Source organism: Ptiloglossa arizonensis, chromosome 10, assembly GCF_051014685.1.
Source record: "Ptiloglossa arizonensis isolate GNS036 chromosome 10, iyPtiAriz1_principal, whole genome shotgun sequence".
Classification (NCBI taxonomy): domain Eukaryota; kingdom Metazoa; phylum Arthropoda; class Insecta; order Hymenoptera; family Colletidae; genus Ptiloglossa; species Ptiloglossa arizonensis.
In genome coordinates, this window is record NC_135057.1 from 1,785,637 (window position 1) to 1,804,753 (window position 19,117).

Below are 19,117 nucleotides of genomic sequence, written 5' to 3' on the forward strand. Positions count from 1 at the left end.
AATTTTAATTCATTCGCTTTTATAAATTTTAAAGATTTGCGTAACAGGAACTATAATTTATTTTGTCGAAAGAGCTCAAGTGCCCACATTTTGATCGCATTCTATACAGAGTGTTTCGAAACATATAGGTATAACTTTAGAAGCGATTTTAGTACGCTAAAATAAGAAAAAAGTTTATACGAACATACGTTCAGTACGATCTTGTTTCCGAAATACAAGTGTTTTTATGTTACGTCAGTTATTCAACTACGTATCTTCACAAAAGTTGTTCAAAATGGACACTTCGCAGGTCTTATTATAATTCGTTCCAAAGTACAAGGTATTCTTCTTATTTGCTAATCGTACACGTGACAAGAAGCATTACTTACAAACGATTAAAGAAAAAATTCAATTTATTGTTAGAATTATTGGATAAAAACAATAAAAGCTACAGTAACTGAGAAACAAGGTCGAATCGGGTATATATTATATTTATATGAACCTTTTTCTTATTTTAGCGGGTGAAATTTATCTCTGAAGTAACGTCCACGTATTTTGCAATACCCTCTATACTCGTTTCTCTTTGCGAATCGTCGTTCTCACCTTGAGCGGATATTACATTCGCAAAGTACGCAATTAGTGAACGTGGAAGTCCAACGGGTCCCCAAATTTGAATGACAACGAGGATCGCGGTTCATCGTCCCTCGATGTCCCAGCTCCTCGAAGATTTCGGACCGAGTTCGATAAATGTGGACGCGCGTGCTTAATGCTTCGTTTCGTATGATCGATGACGCGCGACACGGTAGTTGACAGGTGCCGGTGCAATGACATGCGGTCCAAATGCGGTCACATTATTAAACCACCGGCCGTCCATGGGCGTAGCCCTTATACAACGGAATGTACAGTTTGCGCCCTGCAAATAGACCGTTTAGATCAAGTACAACGTGACTGCAACTCGAGTCTGCACTACGCAACGATCGGTTTGCAATAATGCAATTGCAAATTGAGCTAACCTACGTTTACCAACAGCGCCAGTAGCCACGTTTAATCGCGCAGAATCGTGACGATAGTTCTGCGGCCAATTGGAAATGCTTGCACAGCGAATCCACTTGATTTCGATCGATTAGCGACGGAAGAAAAGATGACGTTGGTGTCAATCGGACGGTGGCATTGAATATTGCCTTCGGTGACTCTTTCTACATATACGAAAATTTCGGACAAGGTGCTGGAAGCATAACCATACAGAACTGAAGTAGACGGAGTGACAAACTTTGGAAAATGGATAAAAATTCTATTTCGATTAACATCTTGCTTGCGAGCTAATGGGTCTGGTTAAGTTGGAATCTTTGAAAAGTACTTCCTTCGAGTAATATTTTTCTTAATATATACGAAAGAATGCTGATGTACATGGAAAATACAAGCTTCCTTCTAACATACCACCTAAATTTCCTAATTGCACGGTAGGGTAGATTTTCCTGGCCCTAACGTTCAGGTTTGCATAAAATTGGAATTTATAGAAATTGGATAAACATGGCGACGCCAAAGATCGATTAAGCAGTTTCTGACGAAAGTTACTTATTAGTATTGGAAACTAGGTAAAAAACTTATAGATCATTGGTGTGTCAATAATATAATATATTTTACCGATAGTTTTTAGATATTCCACGTTAAGAAATATAAAATATTATTTATACGTTAGTACCATAATTATAAAAAAGTAATAACCTAAGAAACTAGTAGAGGGATTCTACGCGTATCTACTTTAAAGGCGCTGTAATTTCGTTTGTGTTTCAAATTTCGATGTAATATTTAATACGTCTATTCTAGACGCTGTACATTTATAGAAAAATAGAGGGAACATCGCGTATCATTTGTCTCGAAAGGAAAAAAAAAAGAAAACGAATACCCAACTGTTTAAATACATCGGTGCTAGCAAGAATTTCATTTATTTAATCTGCGATCCAAATTGGCCAGCGAAAAATTGCACAAAATTCAGGTAAAAAATTCGGTAAAGAGTACAACATTCATGGCGCTGGGAACACAATGTTCGCATCGAAAACGATTTTTCATGTACATTTTTGAGAAATTGAAACGTATTGTTGATTCATTTGTAGAGCTTTTCCTATAGAATCAGTTTTAAATTACTTCGCGGAGGATTTGCGCGAGGATCCAGGAACGTTCCAAACGGTATAAAACCTTCCAGGATTGAAAGCGATAAATTCGAGATACGTACAGCGCCGGTTGCATATTTTCCGTGGGCAAACGGGCAGCAATAATTTTAAGTTTTGCCGCGACCGCGTTTGTTACAGTCAACCGTACGAACGACGCAATTTGTAACAGGGTTGTAACGATGCGAAAACAACGTGTAACGACGTTTTCGCATCGTTTCGTGTGATTTGATGAACGAGGTGGACGATATAAACCCACGCTCTCGTAACTATAATAACGCGGTTACAGCGATGAAATTAAGCTTATCGATTTCGGTGAAATTTAATGCGCGTAATTTACAGCACTACTCGATAAGCATTTCCGGAATATCGAACTGAAAGCCTTAATACGCTGTAAATTGATAATCGATATTCATGTTAGAGGATACTTCTAATCGTGATAACTATAGACGAAGGTAACTATAAATTTATCACTTAAATATGGTTTTAGGGTAGTATGTTTAAAATGATAGGAAAATTTAGACAGATTTACATACATATATGAGAATAAAAATAATTATTTTTCGTACCTTGTTCTAACCACGTATAACTCAAACTTTACTTTGTATTAACCTTTTCCATTTCGTTTGGTTATAACTTATAATTGTAAATTATGGATTTGTCGTTTAATTGTTTATATTTGACACCTGTCACGCACACTTTTCGTTTAAATTGTCGGTATTTATTCTTCCTAGTAAATAATTCGATGAAATGTTCTACAAATTAATAAAAGTATTATGTAAGTAATTAATGTGGTATTTCGTAAAATATAATAATATAGTTATAAAGTAATACAATGATAATATACATATACTATCATAAGTTTAATAATAATAAATTACTAATCATTTTTTTCTCCGTATAATTGTAATTATGAGAAAACACATTAACAAAGATAATATCTCGAAATAAGTTACTATTTTACAAAAACAAAAAAAAATGCACTGTTAAATTATCCTCGTAAATTTTTATAAATTGTTGTACAAATATGTTAATAAAATGTTTTTCTCGCGATAATTAACAATCTAATTCACGATCTATAGTGAACTTAACGCATATGTGTTTCTTCCATGACCCCCTAAATAAATATAAGATATATGTATTGTGTTTCAGAAACGATTACAATACCTTGTAGAATTAACAATATAGCTACTAAGTTTTATAATATATTTACAGTGTTCGTAAATGTGAACATTTAATGCGCGTGTCATAGTTATCGTTGTACTCGAGATGAGCTGTAAAAAATTATACTATGTATTACTATAAATAATATCAACGATATTTTTTAATATCCTTTCTTTTGCCGTGTAATTTAAAGCATTCAAATATGCCTAGGTTTTCTAATAAATTATTACTAATAATTAATTGTAATTTCCAATCGATTCAATTTTTCTGTACGTTAAAGTATATTCTAAAATTATTATACGATCTGATCGACAATGATCCTTTTCTATTTTGTAGATTATTTTGCATTACGAATTATTTAAGTTCACGTAATAAAGGTAATTATATTATGCATATACCTTAATCTAACAAGAAATTCTTCTTGACAGTAGTGATTTCAGTAATTTACGATTTAACACTACCTATTGGTTTCTTTCGTGTTGAAATTTATAACGTGCTGGTTTCTTTTAGTAAAGCTATAACAGTTTTTACGCCCCTGTCTGTAGACTTTATTATTATGGTGGTGCATAAATTTAAAATACGATAAATATTTAATACGTAATTGTTATAGCCCATTTCGTAATATCAGTGTAATATCTACACGTGAGCACATGTATGGGTTTATTTTATGGGACTTCGCAATAGTTCTACTAATATTGTAGCTCTCGGGTACTCTGAATCAGAGATAGTGAGCGTTAATTACTTTCGTAATTAGCAACTGCTTCTGGGGTGGTCGTGAAGCTTCCTGTTAAAGAAAATATAAATTTAAGAATATCAGAACTCCACTTGTCGGCTACTCGAGTTGCACAAATTTTCTGTTAATAATTTGATACGCGTCGCGTAAATTTATAACGATACTCCGTAAGTATATCTTTTCTTATATTTTTCAGTAATCATACATGTATGCGGCTCGTTAAATTTTATCATATCTAGTCATCCAGTGTAATTATGTAATAATCTCGACTTAAAATCTTCAAGAACTACTGATTTCTTAACGGAAAATATGCATCACCCACGACAAAATAAAATTAGAGTTTTTATGAAACTTTCTAGATTACTTCGTCGTGATACATTCCCTAGGAAGTTTTCAGCTTAAAAATAAATTCAATTTGAGGAATACTTTACCAGTGAGATATATTCCAACGCGAAAAATTAGTTTAGTTGAAAATGCTCGACGCAAGTTAGTAACATACTTTAAAGTTTAAATATTAAAGGAAAATAAGAAATATTATCGAGACTGTTTACTTTAATCGTTTAATTGTAATTTATCTCGATTCGTTAACTACAGTTTAACGAAAATTAATTTTAATTTTACGATGTAGTAAAATAGTCCGAGCGAAAAAAAAGTATGAATAATTCCCGAGTGTTGTTTTTTAGAAAGATATAATTCAGATAATACATTACTTTTACTATTCTCCTCTAATATTTACATATCAGAAAATATCATCGAATTACTTTTTTGTCTATTATAAATTACTAAATACACGATGTATACACTTTAACAGACAAATTCTCATTTTCGAATAATAAAGTCGAGTCCACCAGTTCACTTGAAAGTGACACGAAAATGGAATACACCCAAAGTGAGAGAAATAATGTAACCGCAAACAAGCTTCGCATTAGGTTACCTTCGAACTTCAAGTGACTACAATTAATCCTTCAACGGTTCAATGAATTTTACGAAATCCTCCCAAAAACGTATCTTTTTTCATAAATTGGTAGAATATATTATTCTGAGATAAAAAAAAAAGAAGTGAAAATAAGACGTAAACGAACATCAAAAATTACAAAAACTAAGTGTAAATACGTATGTAGGTAGCAGTTTATTGCAACACAAGGATGACTAAAAATTTAATTTTGTACAATGTGTTTTGTAACGTTCATTTAATATGTTTATAATCCTACCTCTTTCTTTCGTACATCGGAGCTTAGATACAGTCTGTCCCATAAGAACGTGTTGGCAATATCTTCGAAATTTGACACCCATTGAAGTGGACACTGATAATCTAAACATAGACGGTCTTCTCAAATACACGTTGTCTAAGCTTCTTTCAGATTTGTTTCTATCAGAGAGATCAGATTTGTTTCTAATTCGAGAACAGATCTTTCCGAGATGAGTGCTGTGTACGCAAACGGTTTAAGTCGATTTTCCTAGGTGGTCACTCAAAAGGGTCAAAAACGAATTTTGCAAGTATTGCATAGTACTTGCACAAGTCACCACAGTTCGTTAAGAAGTGGGTATTCTTTACCGCTGACTCGAAGTCCCGTGGCAGGAATGCGAGAAATGTGGAAGGGGTACACCAATTCTCAAGTATTCATTTAACTCTAGTCCGCTATTCGTCGCGGCAGTTACAGTCACATGTGGACCGACTGACACAAAAGGTAACGAGCTAGAGAGAGATAACGAGAAACACGCGGCATTCTTTTTTATATTAAATAACTCTTACGTGATAAAACAGACGATCTATGCATTAAATATAAGCATAAAGGAAACCTCAGTAGTTCATAGTAACTAAGCTTTGTATTTATATATATATTGAGACCGGAACTCAATCGAAATCTATTCCTACTATGCCGGAGTGCGTGGCTAAGTTTCAAAACGTGCGGTTTAGGTGAGGATGGGCAGTCCAACTTCTCTTTGCCCCTGTGCCGTCCCGCGAGACTTCAAGTCAACGGAAGGCTATAGATATGTACAAGGATGGTTTAAAGCCTGATTTAAAGCGAACTATCAGTACCGAAGAGAATAAAGTGATCCTCGGGCTTTTTGCTAAAAATTCAATATTTTCGTTGCGAGAGGAAAAAGCATTTTTGGCAAGAAAAGTTGTGAGCGTTATTATGATTTTTTTTTCATAGGGAAAATCTTCGAAAGACCCCCTCGACCCCTTGAGGGGGGAGTGTGGGATTCTCCGTACTCAGAGTCATCGGGTGGGGACCCACCCACTGAAACCCCCACGGTGACCATCCTTGCACGTTATGGGGGACACCGGGAACCGAAGACATCAAAACATCCGGTGCTCCCCCTTATTATTATGACTTTGAAATGTCGGTCGGAAGAACATGGTGTCAACTGACGAAGTATAATATCCAAACTATTACTTTCGAAAAAACATATCGAAAGTCGTTTGGCGTGGGTCCACTAGAATATCCATCGTGATGAGTCTTCTTTTTAGACATGGTGTTCTATTAGACACGTCTGGTTTGTTTATGGAAAATCAGTTATACTAAGAAGTGTAAAACAATTGTTAAAAGTGTAGTTTGGACCTTGGTGTATTTTCACAGATAATCTGAATTCGCAGAAAATGTTAAAACTATATCAAAGGGGAGTTCTTACATCGGTGAAACGTTGGTTCACTCGAACCGAAAACACATGGGTTTTGTAAGAAGATAACGATCCGAAACACAGAAGTCACATCTAGAGAGAATGAAAAGCGGCAAACGGCATCACTGTATTGGATTGGTCATTCCAATCTATATAAAACTATAAATATAAAATTGAGAATCCTAATAGACCGGATTCATCAAATATGGAGACCCGTATCGTACGCAGAAAAATTTGTAAAAACTTAAAAAGCATGCCAAGGAGATGTCAAGCTATTACTGTTGATGGAGGAGATTGGATTCGCCATTAAACTAAGAGCGAATTAATGTTTTATACGTGTACTCGATTTGTGTCAAGTTTTTTACGAAAAAAATTATATTTACAAAAGTATCAGCGACAGACTTTTGTGAGACAAATTGTATAAATACATTTGGGTTAATCAAGATCGTGTTTCATTGATAAAAAATTCAAAGAAGTCTTCTTTTTGTCCTTATCTATCTTCGTTAACTGTCTTTTATGATTCTTTTTCTGTACCTTCAAAGTACACAAAAAGTATGATTATATATACTATAAACCAAATACGACAACAGGGTGCAAGATTTTCTTAACTATATTCTCATCTGCGAACGAAATATGCAAACTGATTTTCATCATACTATAAATATACAAATTTTAATCTTTGTAGGTACCCGCAATTCGATAGTCACTCGCTTTGTATAAATATAAACAACGGCGATGATAATTTCGTTACTTGAATACGGTGTAAATACGGTTGTTTAAAAATAAAAATTGCTGTAAATTCCTAAACGTTCGATCGTGACAGCCATAAAATGGAATCGATTAAAAAAATTATCCGCGTCACTTTTTACTCCAAATTTACACTGGGATCCCAGATACCAGCCTCGACAGAAAACTGCACAAAGAGAATAAATCCAATGTGTAACTAAACAAGCATTACATTACTTTACTAAAAAGCTTGTCAACCGTAAATTTCCATAAACGGCGTAAATAAACCGGTACTTGCGAAACGAAAAAGGTAGGGAGCACGTGTGTGCAATGTTTTTCGATTTTCTTCCATTAGTGAATTTGATTCAAGTCGTACCTAGTTAGTTGCAAAGCTCTCGGCAGTTTCATTGTAAACGGTGCCGTGCAGTGGACAACAAGAGGAAAAGAAGAGGCAGACAAAAAAGTTGCGGACGATTTGCTAAAAGTTTTACGATCGCAGCGTACGTGGAACATTCTACCCGTTTGCACGATTATCTCTGTGCGTTGTACTTTTTGTTCGCCTCGTGGACATTCATTGCAGTCGCTGGAATTATTCGCGCACAACACCGTAGTCTTTGTTTTGCGATTAAATTTACGCTTAGCCTCCTCCGATTAGAAGGGGACGGGGGCGGTGGGAACACGTACAGAAAGTAATTGCTCCTAGATTCAATATTAAACAGTGCTACAGAAACGCGTAAATCTTACCGGTACTTTAAATCGCTGCATTGCGATATTAACCGCGGGAAAATACGACCTTGTTGGTCGACTACGATAATTTTACTCTCGGGAGTAGCACGCACGCACCTGCAATGTGTACGTAGATACAATTACAACGAAACGTGTCGAAAAATCATATCCTCGTGATGTTTCATTATCGGTGAACTTCGTTTGTTAGCTTTCCGATCTGTAAGGAAGAAATCACAAGAAATTTTGAAACAATTTTTTTTACAGAAAATGAAACATTTATTGGTTCTTCGATAGCGAATGATCACTCGAAGTGTCTAATTTGTATCAGTATGGCCGATAAAGCATAAATTTACGTTGTAACAAAATTGAATATTTAAAACTAAAAACAGTTATTTTGACTAAATCTTGGCCACGATTTCTCTTTATGAAGGATGAAAAACATTGTTAAATTAATAACAAATTTTATTATTGTAATTATAAATTTTGTTACTTTCTTTTTTCTAATTATGTACCTCTACGACTTTTAAGAAGTTTTCACGACACAATTCTGCCTTGTTTGTAAATCTCTTATGTATCCGTGGCATTTAAGCCTGACAAAAACAATGTTAAAAACTAATTGAAATTATTTCTGCATATTGAATGGTAGATTATTCCACACCGTTGTATTAATTAGAAACAATCAAACGAAAACAGATTCCTTCCAGCTGTCAACTTAACAGCTACATATAATATTATCTTCGCTGCGAGAACTGATCGTGAAACGTACCAATGTGTGCAGAGAATCAAAATGATTTGATCTTTCTTCCAGCATGATTAAAGAAGAAAAATTTTGTTCGATCGAGCGTACGTATAGTACACGTATGAGGAGAATTATAGGGAATCCTACACGTTCTGGGGCTATATTCCAAGGTGTGTACGCGACATATATACACACATCCTTTTCGTGCCTGAGATGAGTCCATGAACGACTAGAATCTGCCATACCTCCAGACGCAATCTCGCGCGAGTACCTTACGTACATATGTATAGTTCATCGCTGGTAAGATGGCAGTCTGAAGAAATGCGGGTCCAATTGGTCGTAACAATGTGAATCGGCCTAGTAGAACACAAACATGGAATTAGATATCACAAATTTTCGTTATTGGTCGAATCGATCGCATCTGTTAATCCAGGCTTTCACCTATGCGAATAGGTGAAACGATCAACTTACTCCTTTCGCCCCTGTGCCGTCACGATTGTTAATTTACCAATACTGAACAGTACATATACGTATATGTTTTTTAACACGATTGCGTCTAACCGGTCAAATGGATTTTGGAACTCTATATTTAAGTTTATATTTAAGTTTCATGATCTCGTCTCAAGATCTGATCAAATTTTAAACAAAATCATTCTATAGATAATCCTGGTTATATTTTGTAGTTTTTTAATTTATTCGACATATATTCGTCATTTGTAAAAATTAAAAAAAAAATTTCGAATAAATCTGAAACAGAATTCAAGTTTACATAATAAAGTTAAAAAGACTTTTTCTGCACCATCTTTAATAAATAAACGGTTAAATAAAATCTTACACATAGCAAACTCAAATCACATTCTATCTATTTCATCGAAGTAGTCTTAAAGTGATGTACCGAAACGTGGCATATTCGTTCGTGTTCCTTTTTATTCTCTTTTATTCCAATTCGTATCGACAGCCAAAATTATTTACGACTTTATATACAATATCAAGGAAGATATATGCAACAACTGAAAAACTTGCTGCCATTGATTGTTAAATTTACTCTAATTACTTACAAGAAACAAATAAAAATACTGTCCTTTCCTTACTCCCCCTATTTTTATACAATTACGCAGACGTGTAAAGCGAATAAAAATAAGAGATATGTATTTTATTAGTATTTTATGAGTTAGAATACTATCCTTAAAGTGAGACCTTACGGTACTTACAAGTGTTATTTCACTCGTTAAATGCTTACTAGTTGTATAAAATTATGCTCGCGCGTGACTCGTGCGTTAATTTACGCAGTAGCACATTCGGTGCGAGGTTAACCAAATTTTTCCGAATATTTGGATATTGTCGGATCAAAGTTGTTCATATTTCAGCACGTAATTCAACCGATCGAATAATTACAGACACTTGTTGAGACAATCCTATAGAAAATCCTGATTCCCTCTGTTACAGCGTGGTCCGTGAAAGTGTCGATGCAATTCATAAAACGAACCGGTTTTTTGTAGCAATTTTGTGCCGGGACACTCGTGGCAATATTTTTATTGCTTTCCGTATTAATAGCGAATAACGGGAGACGCATTGAAGTATAGAATGCATACGTGACGGCGAAGCAATGCTAATACTAACAGGATTTTTATCGGTAGGCAACGGTAACAGGAATATTGCAATTATTCGCTATACGGAGCACAGTTAATATTTACTCGTACACGGAAATTCGGAATCATTGACGCGGTTGTATAACACGGTAATATTTTACACGCGAAATACACCATCAATATATATATACATCGTTGCACCCTTTTGAACAATTAACGCGCGCGTAATTGTCTTTGTCTTTGTGACTTTTTGATATGTTGCCTTTAAAAACCGTTGTATAAAAAGGAAGACGAATAATTCTCTAATTTGCGGAATGTATTTTTTACTGAGTGCCATAAAAATCCGTAGCGCCGGAATCGAATTTCAGGTTTTGTGTTCAATCGAAATCATTATTTCTAACGTATTGTTGAAATGTTCGGAAAATAAGACTTTCAGAAATATACATGCTTCAAAGCGAGGTTAGATCGTTATGTTTCATTTGTGATACCGAAAAGTCCATTTTTTTTAGGATGTTGAAACTTACAAAAATTTACATATACATATACAGTGGCGGACATATGTATACTTACGAACACTTCTTAACTGTAGATTCTATTATTAGCGATATTATAATATAAATAAATTTTCATTGCAGTTTTTTAATAATATACATATGTATGTAGGATGGGTCATCAGGAAGTTTCGGGAAAGTATTAAGTTTTTAATTAACGTAAACTTTAAACAAAATAACAGTAATTAAAAGTCGTTTTTATGTTTCGTCTTATGGACATTCACTTACGAACAATATATCTTGGATAACACAATATTATTTTTAAGAATGAAAATTAGTGTTTTTAACAATGCTTAGATAAATAAAACGATTCATCGTTCCTTTAATACGATGGATAGGACCATCAATGGTCATGCAACCTCAAAGGACTATGGATCACTATTTTAATGGTTGGCTAATATATTTTGTTTTAAATTCCTTACCAATACAGCGTCTCGCATAAATTTTGCCATCAAATCCTAGGCGATTGAACTTGCTTTTGTCTGTAAATACAACTTTTGACCACACTCTACCTATTAGATTAAATTCACGTAAACGACGTTGTACCATTCTTACGATTTCGTTGCTCAAATGTGGTAATATTCCGTTACGAATTTCAACAGCAGCCTTAAAACGATTTGCTTCCGAAAATCGATGAATCGAACGATCCCTTCGACTGTCGGTTTTACGAGCTTTTGGCTTACGGAGAATATTTTCTGCAGTTTTCCAAATACGAATGCGTTGCATAGCTTTATGACAAACCCCAAAAGATATGCCTAATTATTGGGAAATGTTTCGATATGTTAATCTTTGATTTCTGAGAAGCTGCACTTCATCGTTGTTCTGAAGTTATATCTTTACCCAAACTCGTGATTATTGTTTCAATTATGGCGTATACAGTGTTTAAACGTATGGACAATCTAACAGAAACTGACTGCGAGCTTAGAATATTTAAAACAAGTGCCGTATGCACGAACTTTAATAGTGCTCGTAAGTAGGTGTCCGTGACAATATCGCAAAGTTAAGACAGTGTTACCTACTGCCTATATTAAGGGAGTTATGTATATTTATAAATGGTACAAAAGAGAACAATTATGTATACTTCGAACATATAAGAAATAAAGTGAACTAAATTATAAAAAATTTATAACGTAAAAAAGACAGTGGAAATGTAATTATTTTCATGTTCGTAAGTATGTATAACGTCTGCCACTCTATATATTTAAGTTTGTTATTGTCTAGTGGTCAGAGTGAAAAGTATCGTGTGAACAATGAAGACAAATTTTGCTTATACATCGAGCCTAACGATCTCAACAAAATCAATTATTTATACTTGAAAAAATTCCTACGATGTTTAATAATAAGGAAATGTATGGTACGCGAGTAAGGAGATTGCGTCTGAAATTATGGTGAGTCTTATTCATTCGAGAGCCATTTGCTCAAGTGTGAAAAGAATACGTATATTTGTTTCATATACTGGAAATGGCCTCTGAACGAATAAAAATTGTCATAATTACAGACGCAATTAACTCTCGTGCATACCGTAGATGTGAAATATGAAATTGATCTATTCGATAGATTTCTCCAGAAAGGACACAAAATATTGTTAAATTATCTGTTTCTGAGAACTAAACAAAGTTTTAAAAAAATTATTAAATTAGCTTTTAGATTATAAAGAAAACTTTATAATTTTTCCAACAGAAAAATGTGATTTATGTATGCAATAAATAAGATATCGTTTAGTTCTTCTTTTATTAGAGAATACTGATTGTACAACTTCTTTTATGTAGAATTTAATTCTTTTTCAGATTCGATAAATCATTTTTCAAATTACCAAATATTGAAACGAGAATGTGAAACTTGACTAGGTGTACACGTATTTCTATTTACCAGTTTAGACGCAGTCGTGTTCAAAGTATCCTGAAACGTGTTTCTCGTTTAAAAAGTGTCTAAATTTCTTTTGTTCCGATAGTTTTGATCCTTGCGGGTGAAAAAGTAAAAAGCTCCGTGTAATAAACGTGTTTCGGACACAATACGCTATCATTAATCCGTTAACGATATTCGGAACAAGTATCGCGGCCGTGGCTGTTTAGCATTCTCAAATTAAAATCACTTTATCTGCGAAAATCCGTTTCATCGTGGTCAGTATGACAGCGCGGGTCGCGCGCTTGAATTTTAACGTCGCGTGAAACCATTTCGAACATACGTGTGCAGGCGCGCGGATTTTAATTATTTCGGTTTACGCGACGCGTAGCGGCGGTGGCCGTCGTTGTTTCAGGCTGGGAACGACAGGGCATAATTAAATATGGATTATCCGTATTTAAGCGCTTACTCGCGCTAATTGGGGCAGAAAGAAGACAGTTATTGTGCGACGGCCGGTACAATATTTCGTGATAACGAAGCCGCGGGAACAACGGCCCGGAAGCAAACGAATCGAGAACGATCGATGACCGTCCCTAACGATCTCTCCTCCCCCCCTTTTTTTTTTCACCGTTTTTCACTTCCGCGCCGTCTGTTTCCGGGTTTCCTCGTTAAGTCGTAAGATGCAACAAGTGTTGGGCGGATTACGTCTTGCGGCAAACAAATGAGATCAACGTGCCAGGATAATTCTTCGTTTTGTTAATTAATCGATGAGCTGGCAGTCCGTGCAGTAAACTCTTCGAGATTATGTAATAGTTCGCAGGAATTTTTTTTTTCTTGTGCGAATACATAGGTTGAATGTTTTCAAATCGTTCCGTGTATCAATTGCGAGAATATCTTGATACGAGTCTTTTCTCCTTAACACTTTTCCTCCCATTATAGCCGTATGTTTATATATTTAGAATTATCGAATAGAATATTAATTATTGGTGGTTATTTTTCGCTCTATTTTTACATTTGTGAAAATGTATCAATTGGGTTTAGTTTTGTAGAAATTGTGGTAACATATATTTTGACATATATTTGGAAACTTTTGAGTTAAATGAAATATATTATCATCGATCATTTAAATATCGTTATAGAATGTTATATTATACGTCAATGAATGTTACTATAAATACAATGTAAATTTATAAACTTGTAACATTTTTGAAATATTTCGATTGGATCGAAAAGCTAGACAAAGGATTTTCATTATGTATAAGTACATTATTATGCAAATTATTGTTTGCGTGTGTGTGTGTATCTGTAGAATAAAAGTAATACGGAAAACATTCTTGAACGATTACAAAATATCAAATTATATTCATAAATCGATTGTTCGTTATCTACGGTAATATTAACAAATACTTTCTTCTGTAACTTTTAAATACTTCGAGAAGGAAAAGAGTGATAAATAATATCAGTTTCAATCTATAAATAGAAAAGTCGAGACGAAGCTCATGAATTGAAAAACCAAAACGGAGAACAAGTTAGTTGGGTCGAGCATGTGATTATTTATAATAAACGTCGCGACTTTAGATCTTCTTCGTTGCATTGAAATATTTACTTGTGCTGCATAATTCACGCAACGTAACGAAATATACGAGGCGTGTCATCGATGATTATTGGATTTCGACTTTTGCCTAACTACTAAACCAGGTACAACAGGAACCACACGCTTCGCGACTTATTGTACGATTAGGCGTACAACGAATTACAATGATAGTCGTATCGATTAGTTGTACGATCGTTTCGACCATACACGTAACGATTTATCGTACGATCCAGTCATTTTTTGACAGCGCCAAAACGGTTATCGTTCAAACAGTCGTAGGATAAATTGTAACGTGTTCGCACGGACAGATTCGATTAACATTTCCTTTGTAGTTGTGTTCCTTTGTCGTAATTATTCTCGAGATTATTTTCATCAGTTTCAAATAATAGACTCGCGTAACTAACAGTACATCTTGTTTTCTAGCAAGTTAGAAAGAAAATAGACACATATTTTTTGTTCTCGTATCCACAACAGCGAGCTTGCGGGTGTATTTATTATTTGTAAAAACGTAAACTTAAGTTTTATTACCAGGAAGAAATTTTTCGTCGTTTCTACGCATGACGGATCGGTCCAATTTTCAGCAACATTTACAATAACATCGAAGGGTTAGAATGAAAGTGTCCTCAGAATGATATTCTTTGTACAATGGAGGATTTTGCAATTTTGCAATTTGAAGTTTGCCTAAAGCTGAAAGTTCGTTAGCATTTCGTGTTGGGCAATAATGAGCCTTGCCGCGTTGCTTTAACTTAAGTTGAAAGTTACGGCTGGAAACTGCGTACTTATCCTCTTACTTTGTAAAGCTTAGTTTATGAAACGCTTTAAGAAATTCTGTTCTGACGCTTTAAATGTAGATTAAACTTTACGAGCTGCTTTAAGAAATTCTGTTTACATAAAGTTTTCTTCAAGTTTCCTTCTTATGTATTAAGAATAGATTAAGGCGCGCTATATATTATATGTTTATTAAAAACTATCGTATTATTGATTGTAAATACGTAATTCGTTTTAAGATTGTTTTATATCCGTTTCTTTGGACTTTTTTTTTAAATAATTGCTGCTTGTTTGCGTGTTATGTACTTAAGATAACTTTAAATTTGTCATCGTTACATTTTTATCCACTGCAATTTTATATATATATTAAAAATTCAACATTATAATTACATTATAATTTACCAGAAACAAGTTGCAAGTTTCTATTGAGGTTAGTATGCTGGCTCAAGACGTAATTTATAAAAGATTCAAAATATACAAAATGGAGACAGTATGAGTGTTACTGCTCGAGTCGATCTGAACTCGAGTCGAAGAACCTAAACAGTGATTCGGACGAAGGGTATTTATAGAAGGAAAATTTGATTATTTATCGGTATATGCGTATATTAACCAGAGAGCCAAAATCGACTATTAAAGATATCACTGTCTTGAACCCTACCATTTAGTCTCCATAGATCGACCCGTGGTAATTCTCATTGTTATTGTTTACACGGTTCGTGCAGATACACCGAGGTACAAGATAGTTTATTACTCAGATGGCACAGTTCGGTAGTCTCCGAACCGCCCGACAGGAACACTCTCCGTGTTACCCTCGCATCCAACGAGTGCCGTTTCTTTTGTTTTCCAGGCGGACCTGTCCTGCAGGAACACGAAACAGACCGTGGGTGCGATTTATACCCGCACGAACTTTGTGACACTGAAATACATCACCGACTCCTGGGGCACTAACGCAAACGGCTTCCGTCTCGTTATCACCGCAGTCAAGGATCCTAGTGAGTACTCTCGTCCTTGTGATAATTCCTCGGTTCTTTGTACCCCGCGTTCTACCTTATTCGCTTGTATCAGATCCGCGCGAAACTTCTGACATTAGTACAACCCTTCTTCAAATTGTCCCGAACAGTGTGTGCATTTACATGTACGCATTTGCGAGTACTCGTCGAGGTATAAGTTACAAGCCTTGCGAAATTATTTGTACATCTCGAGAAATTGGTTGAAAGAACATTTTGGAATATACAGGATCGAAAGTATTTAATCTGTTCAGGACAACGAGTATTAAATTTTATTCGAATACCGAAGGAATACAGTCTTTGCGTTCGTATATATTCTTATATATAAAGTCTTTGGCAGTTGAAAGAGAAAATTATACTTGTAGTCGAGTACTTGAGAATAAAAAATATCCCGAAAGACTCTCGCGAAGGTATAATTACACGGAGAAGAAAAAAGAGAGGCATTTCTAATCATTTTTACATTGATAAAAAAGAAATACTGTTCGATACAAGAATTGCAGCGATAGTAGAAATGTACATAAATAAGTGTATGGGTACTCGGCGAATCTTCAATACCGATTTATTCGGAAATGAAATTTCGTGCGAAAAATGTCACTGTATTTTTTATTAATTTAGATAGTAGACTCGTTTTCTTTCAGGTTGTGCCACCACTTTGGAAATTCAAATACTTTTGAGTCGTATCGTATATCTTTTTAAGAGAGTTTTCCACTTCGCAATACTGTAAAAGACATTCTTTTATGAACAGTTTGCTGAAATATTCATAATTGCTTTTTAAAATTTTGCATATTTATTCGTCTTGCATTCTAAGTATACTATACAGGGTGTCCAGAAATATTCACTATTCAAAGCAAACGTACAGTGTTTGCAACGAGTTCTAAATGATAAGTGATCCGGAGGAAACGAAACAAGATTTTTTTTATCATTTACTTAGAATCTAATAACGCAAAATAAAAGATTTTCTCTTGAATACTGAAGATCGATCTCAAGTCGACGAAATATTCTTTTCAATACAACATTATATTTTTATTTTGGTGCCATGTGTGACGTAGGTATAAATGTTGAAGGAACAGAATAAGTTTGACGCATTACCTTCAAGTTACTTTACAAGTAACTATACAAGTACGAAACATTCTGAAACTTTACACCTTTTAATTTTGCTGACTCTTATTAGCTTTCCATTGTCATCGAAATTATCACATCTTCGGCATAAATTTACACAAATAATTTGTTTATAATATATGTTTATAATTCAACGATAATTATCTAGTCTGAAATTAAATATTTTATTTTAAAAAATGTTCAAATCTCGGAATTCAAACACGAAGAAGCTTAACGAAGACTATCACATTCGTCTACCTTTATTTTGTCCACAAGCTCTGCCATCAATTATCAAACATTGTTATAGCCTGTTATTACCATCCAACATGATAATATTCCGCCTCATTTATGCATTATTAACGAAATAGCTAAACGATACGCGTTTAAGAACCAAGAGGGTAAATTTCGTGCACAATCTGTAAATAAAACAAACCAAATAGCAGACACCTTGATGCTTGCGTGTTTGAACAATTTCCCCTTTTCAGTGACTTTTAGTTATTCAAAGGTCACTTCAAAGTAATGTGTTGCCTTTTTCTGTACTCTTCACGATATTAAAACAAAATTATAGTGTTTCGTTAAAAAATTCCAAAGTAATCTTGGTATAACCTTCAAAAATTGAAGATAATTCCAAACGGTACATATTTATAAATACTCTATGCAATTTACAAATATTAATTTTTATCAATCACGTATTTGCCTTGTTTCTGTTCTCTACTACTAAAACCAATTTGCAATTGTTCCAATTAATTATTGTAGATAATATTCGATGGAATGTATAATGTCAATTTCTTTAAAAAGATTAAAATGTATTTGTCACTTTTACCTCCATCGTGTATTTCCAAATATTCGCGAATATTGCAATGGAAATGAGGTGGAAAGGAGTTTCTAATTTCGAGAGACTTTCTGGGATAAAATGGAACGTCCGTTCTTTCTTTCCTCGATTTGTAGAAGTTCTCTTTAGAGTATCTTCTGCTCGAGTTAGTTGCGCTTAATGAAGTAGTTAATACACTGTGATTAAAAAAGAGCCACGTATAAGAAGAAGGACGAAACGCGTTATAAAATATTTTCCATTTTTTGGACGTTTACAAGATCTTTCGAGTAATTATATATTTTTATTCGTTGACTCACGAAAAAAAGAAAATTTATTTCGTAAACGTTTTTAAACTTAAAATGTTACCTTCGCTATATATTATTGCTCGTACGACCACAATTATTGGTGTTACTTTTAATCGTTTACAAACAAAAAGAATCTTCTATGAATTTGCAAAATCCGCCACTTCCTTTCAATGTTCTCAACTCGTCTAAAGATTTTCTCAAGTATCTATGAGTTATAGAAAATGTTACTGGTTAAGTGAGTTACGTATACAATATATTTATGAATCAGGTATATTCAATGATAGAGAAGAAGGATAAGCGCACAGAATACGTTACAATCCTTAAGAATTTAAAAAATATCTTGTAAGATTTTTTCCAAAATACAATCAATACTTCCCCATATACTGCTGTAAAATGTTTAAAAACTCAGAAACTAGATGACGCATTTTTTAAGTGGGAATTTTTTCAGAAACTTATGTACATTTCATTCCGATGACTCGCATTACCTGCCAATTGCATACACTTGTTAGTTTCTTAAATGTTTCATTTTCGTTATTATTTTTGTTCCTTTACGCGAATAATTTATTTTCAATTCATGCGTACAATTCAACGAACAATTATTGCTTCCTCTCGTATCAATCACTTTATTTCCCAAGATGATACTTAAATCCGAGTATCGAGATAAAAACTGAAATGCAAAAGCTTATAATTAA

General features: G+C 34.1%; 1 protein-coding gene across 2 annotated transcripts in view; it reads left to right on the forward strand.

The window, feature by feature from the left end:
- The window catches only part of LOC143152172 (uncharacterized), a 450,848-nt gene that overhangs the window by 340,429 nt on the left and 91,302 nt on the right, over window positions 1–19,117 (forward strand). For both annotated transcript variants that reach the window (XM_076322000.1, XM_076322001.1), the window contains exon 3: window positions 16,052–16,196. In XM_076322000.1, coding sequence (XP_076178115.1) covers window positions 16,052–16,196 — 145 coding nt within the window. The remainder of the gene's footprint in view (window positions 1–16,051; window positions 16,197–19,117) is intronic.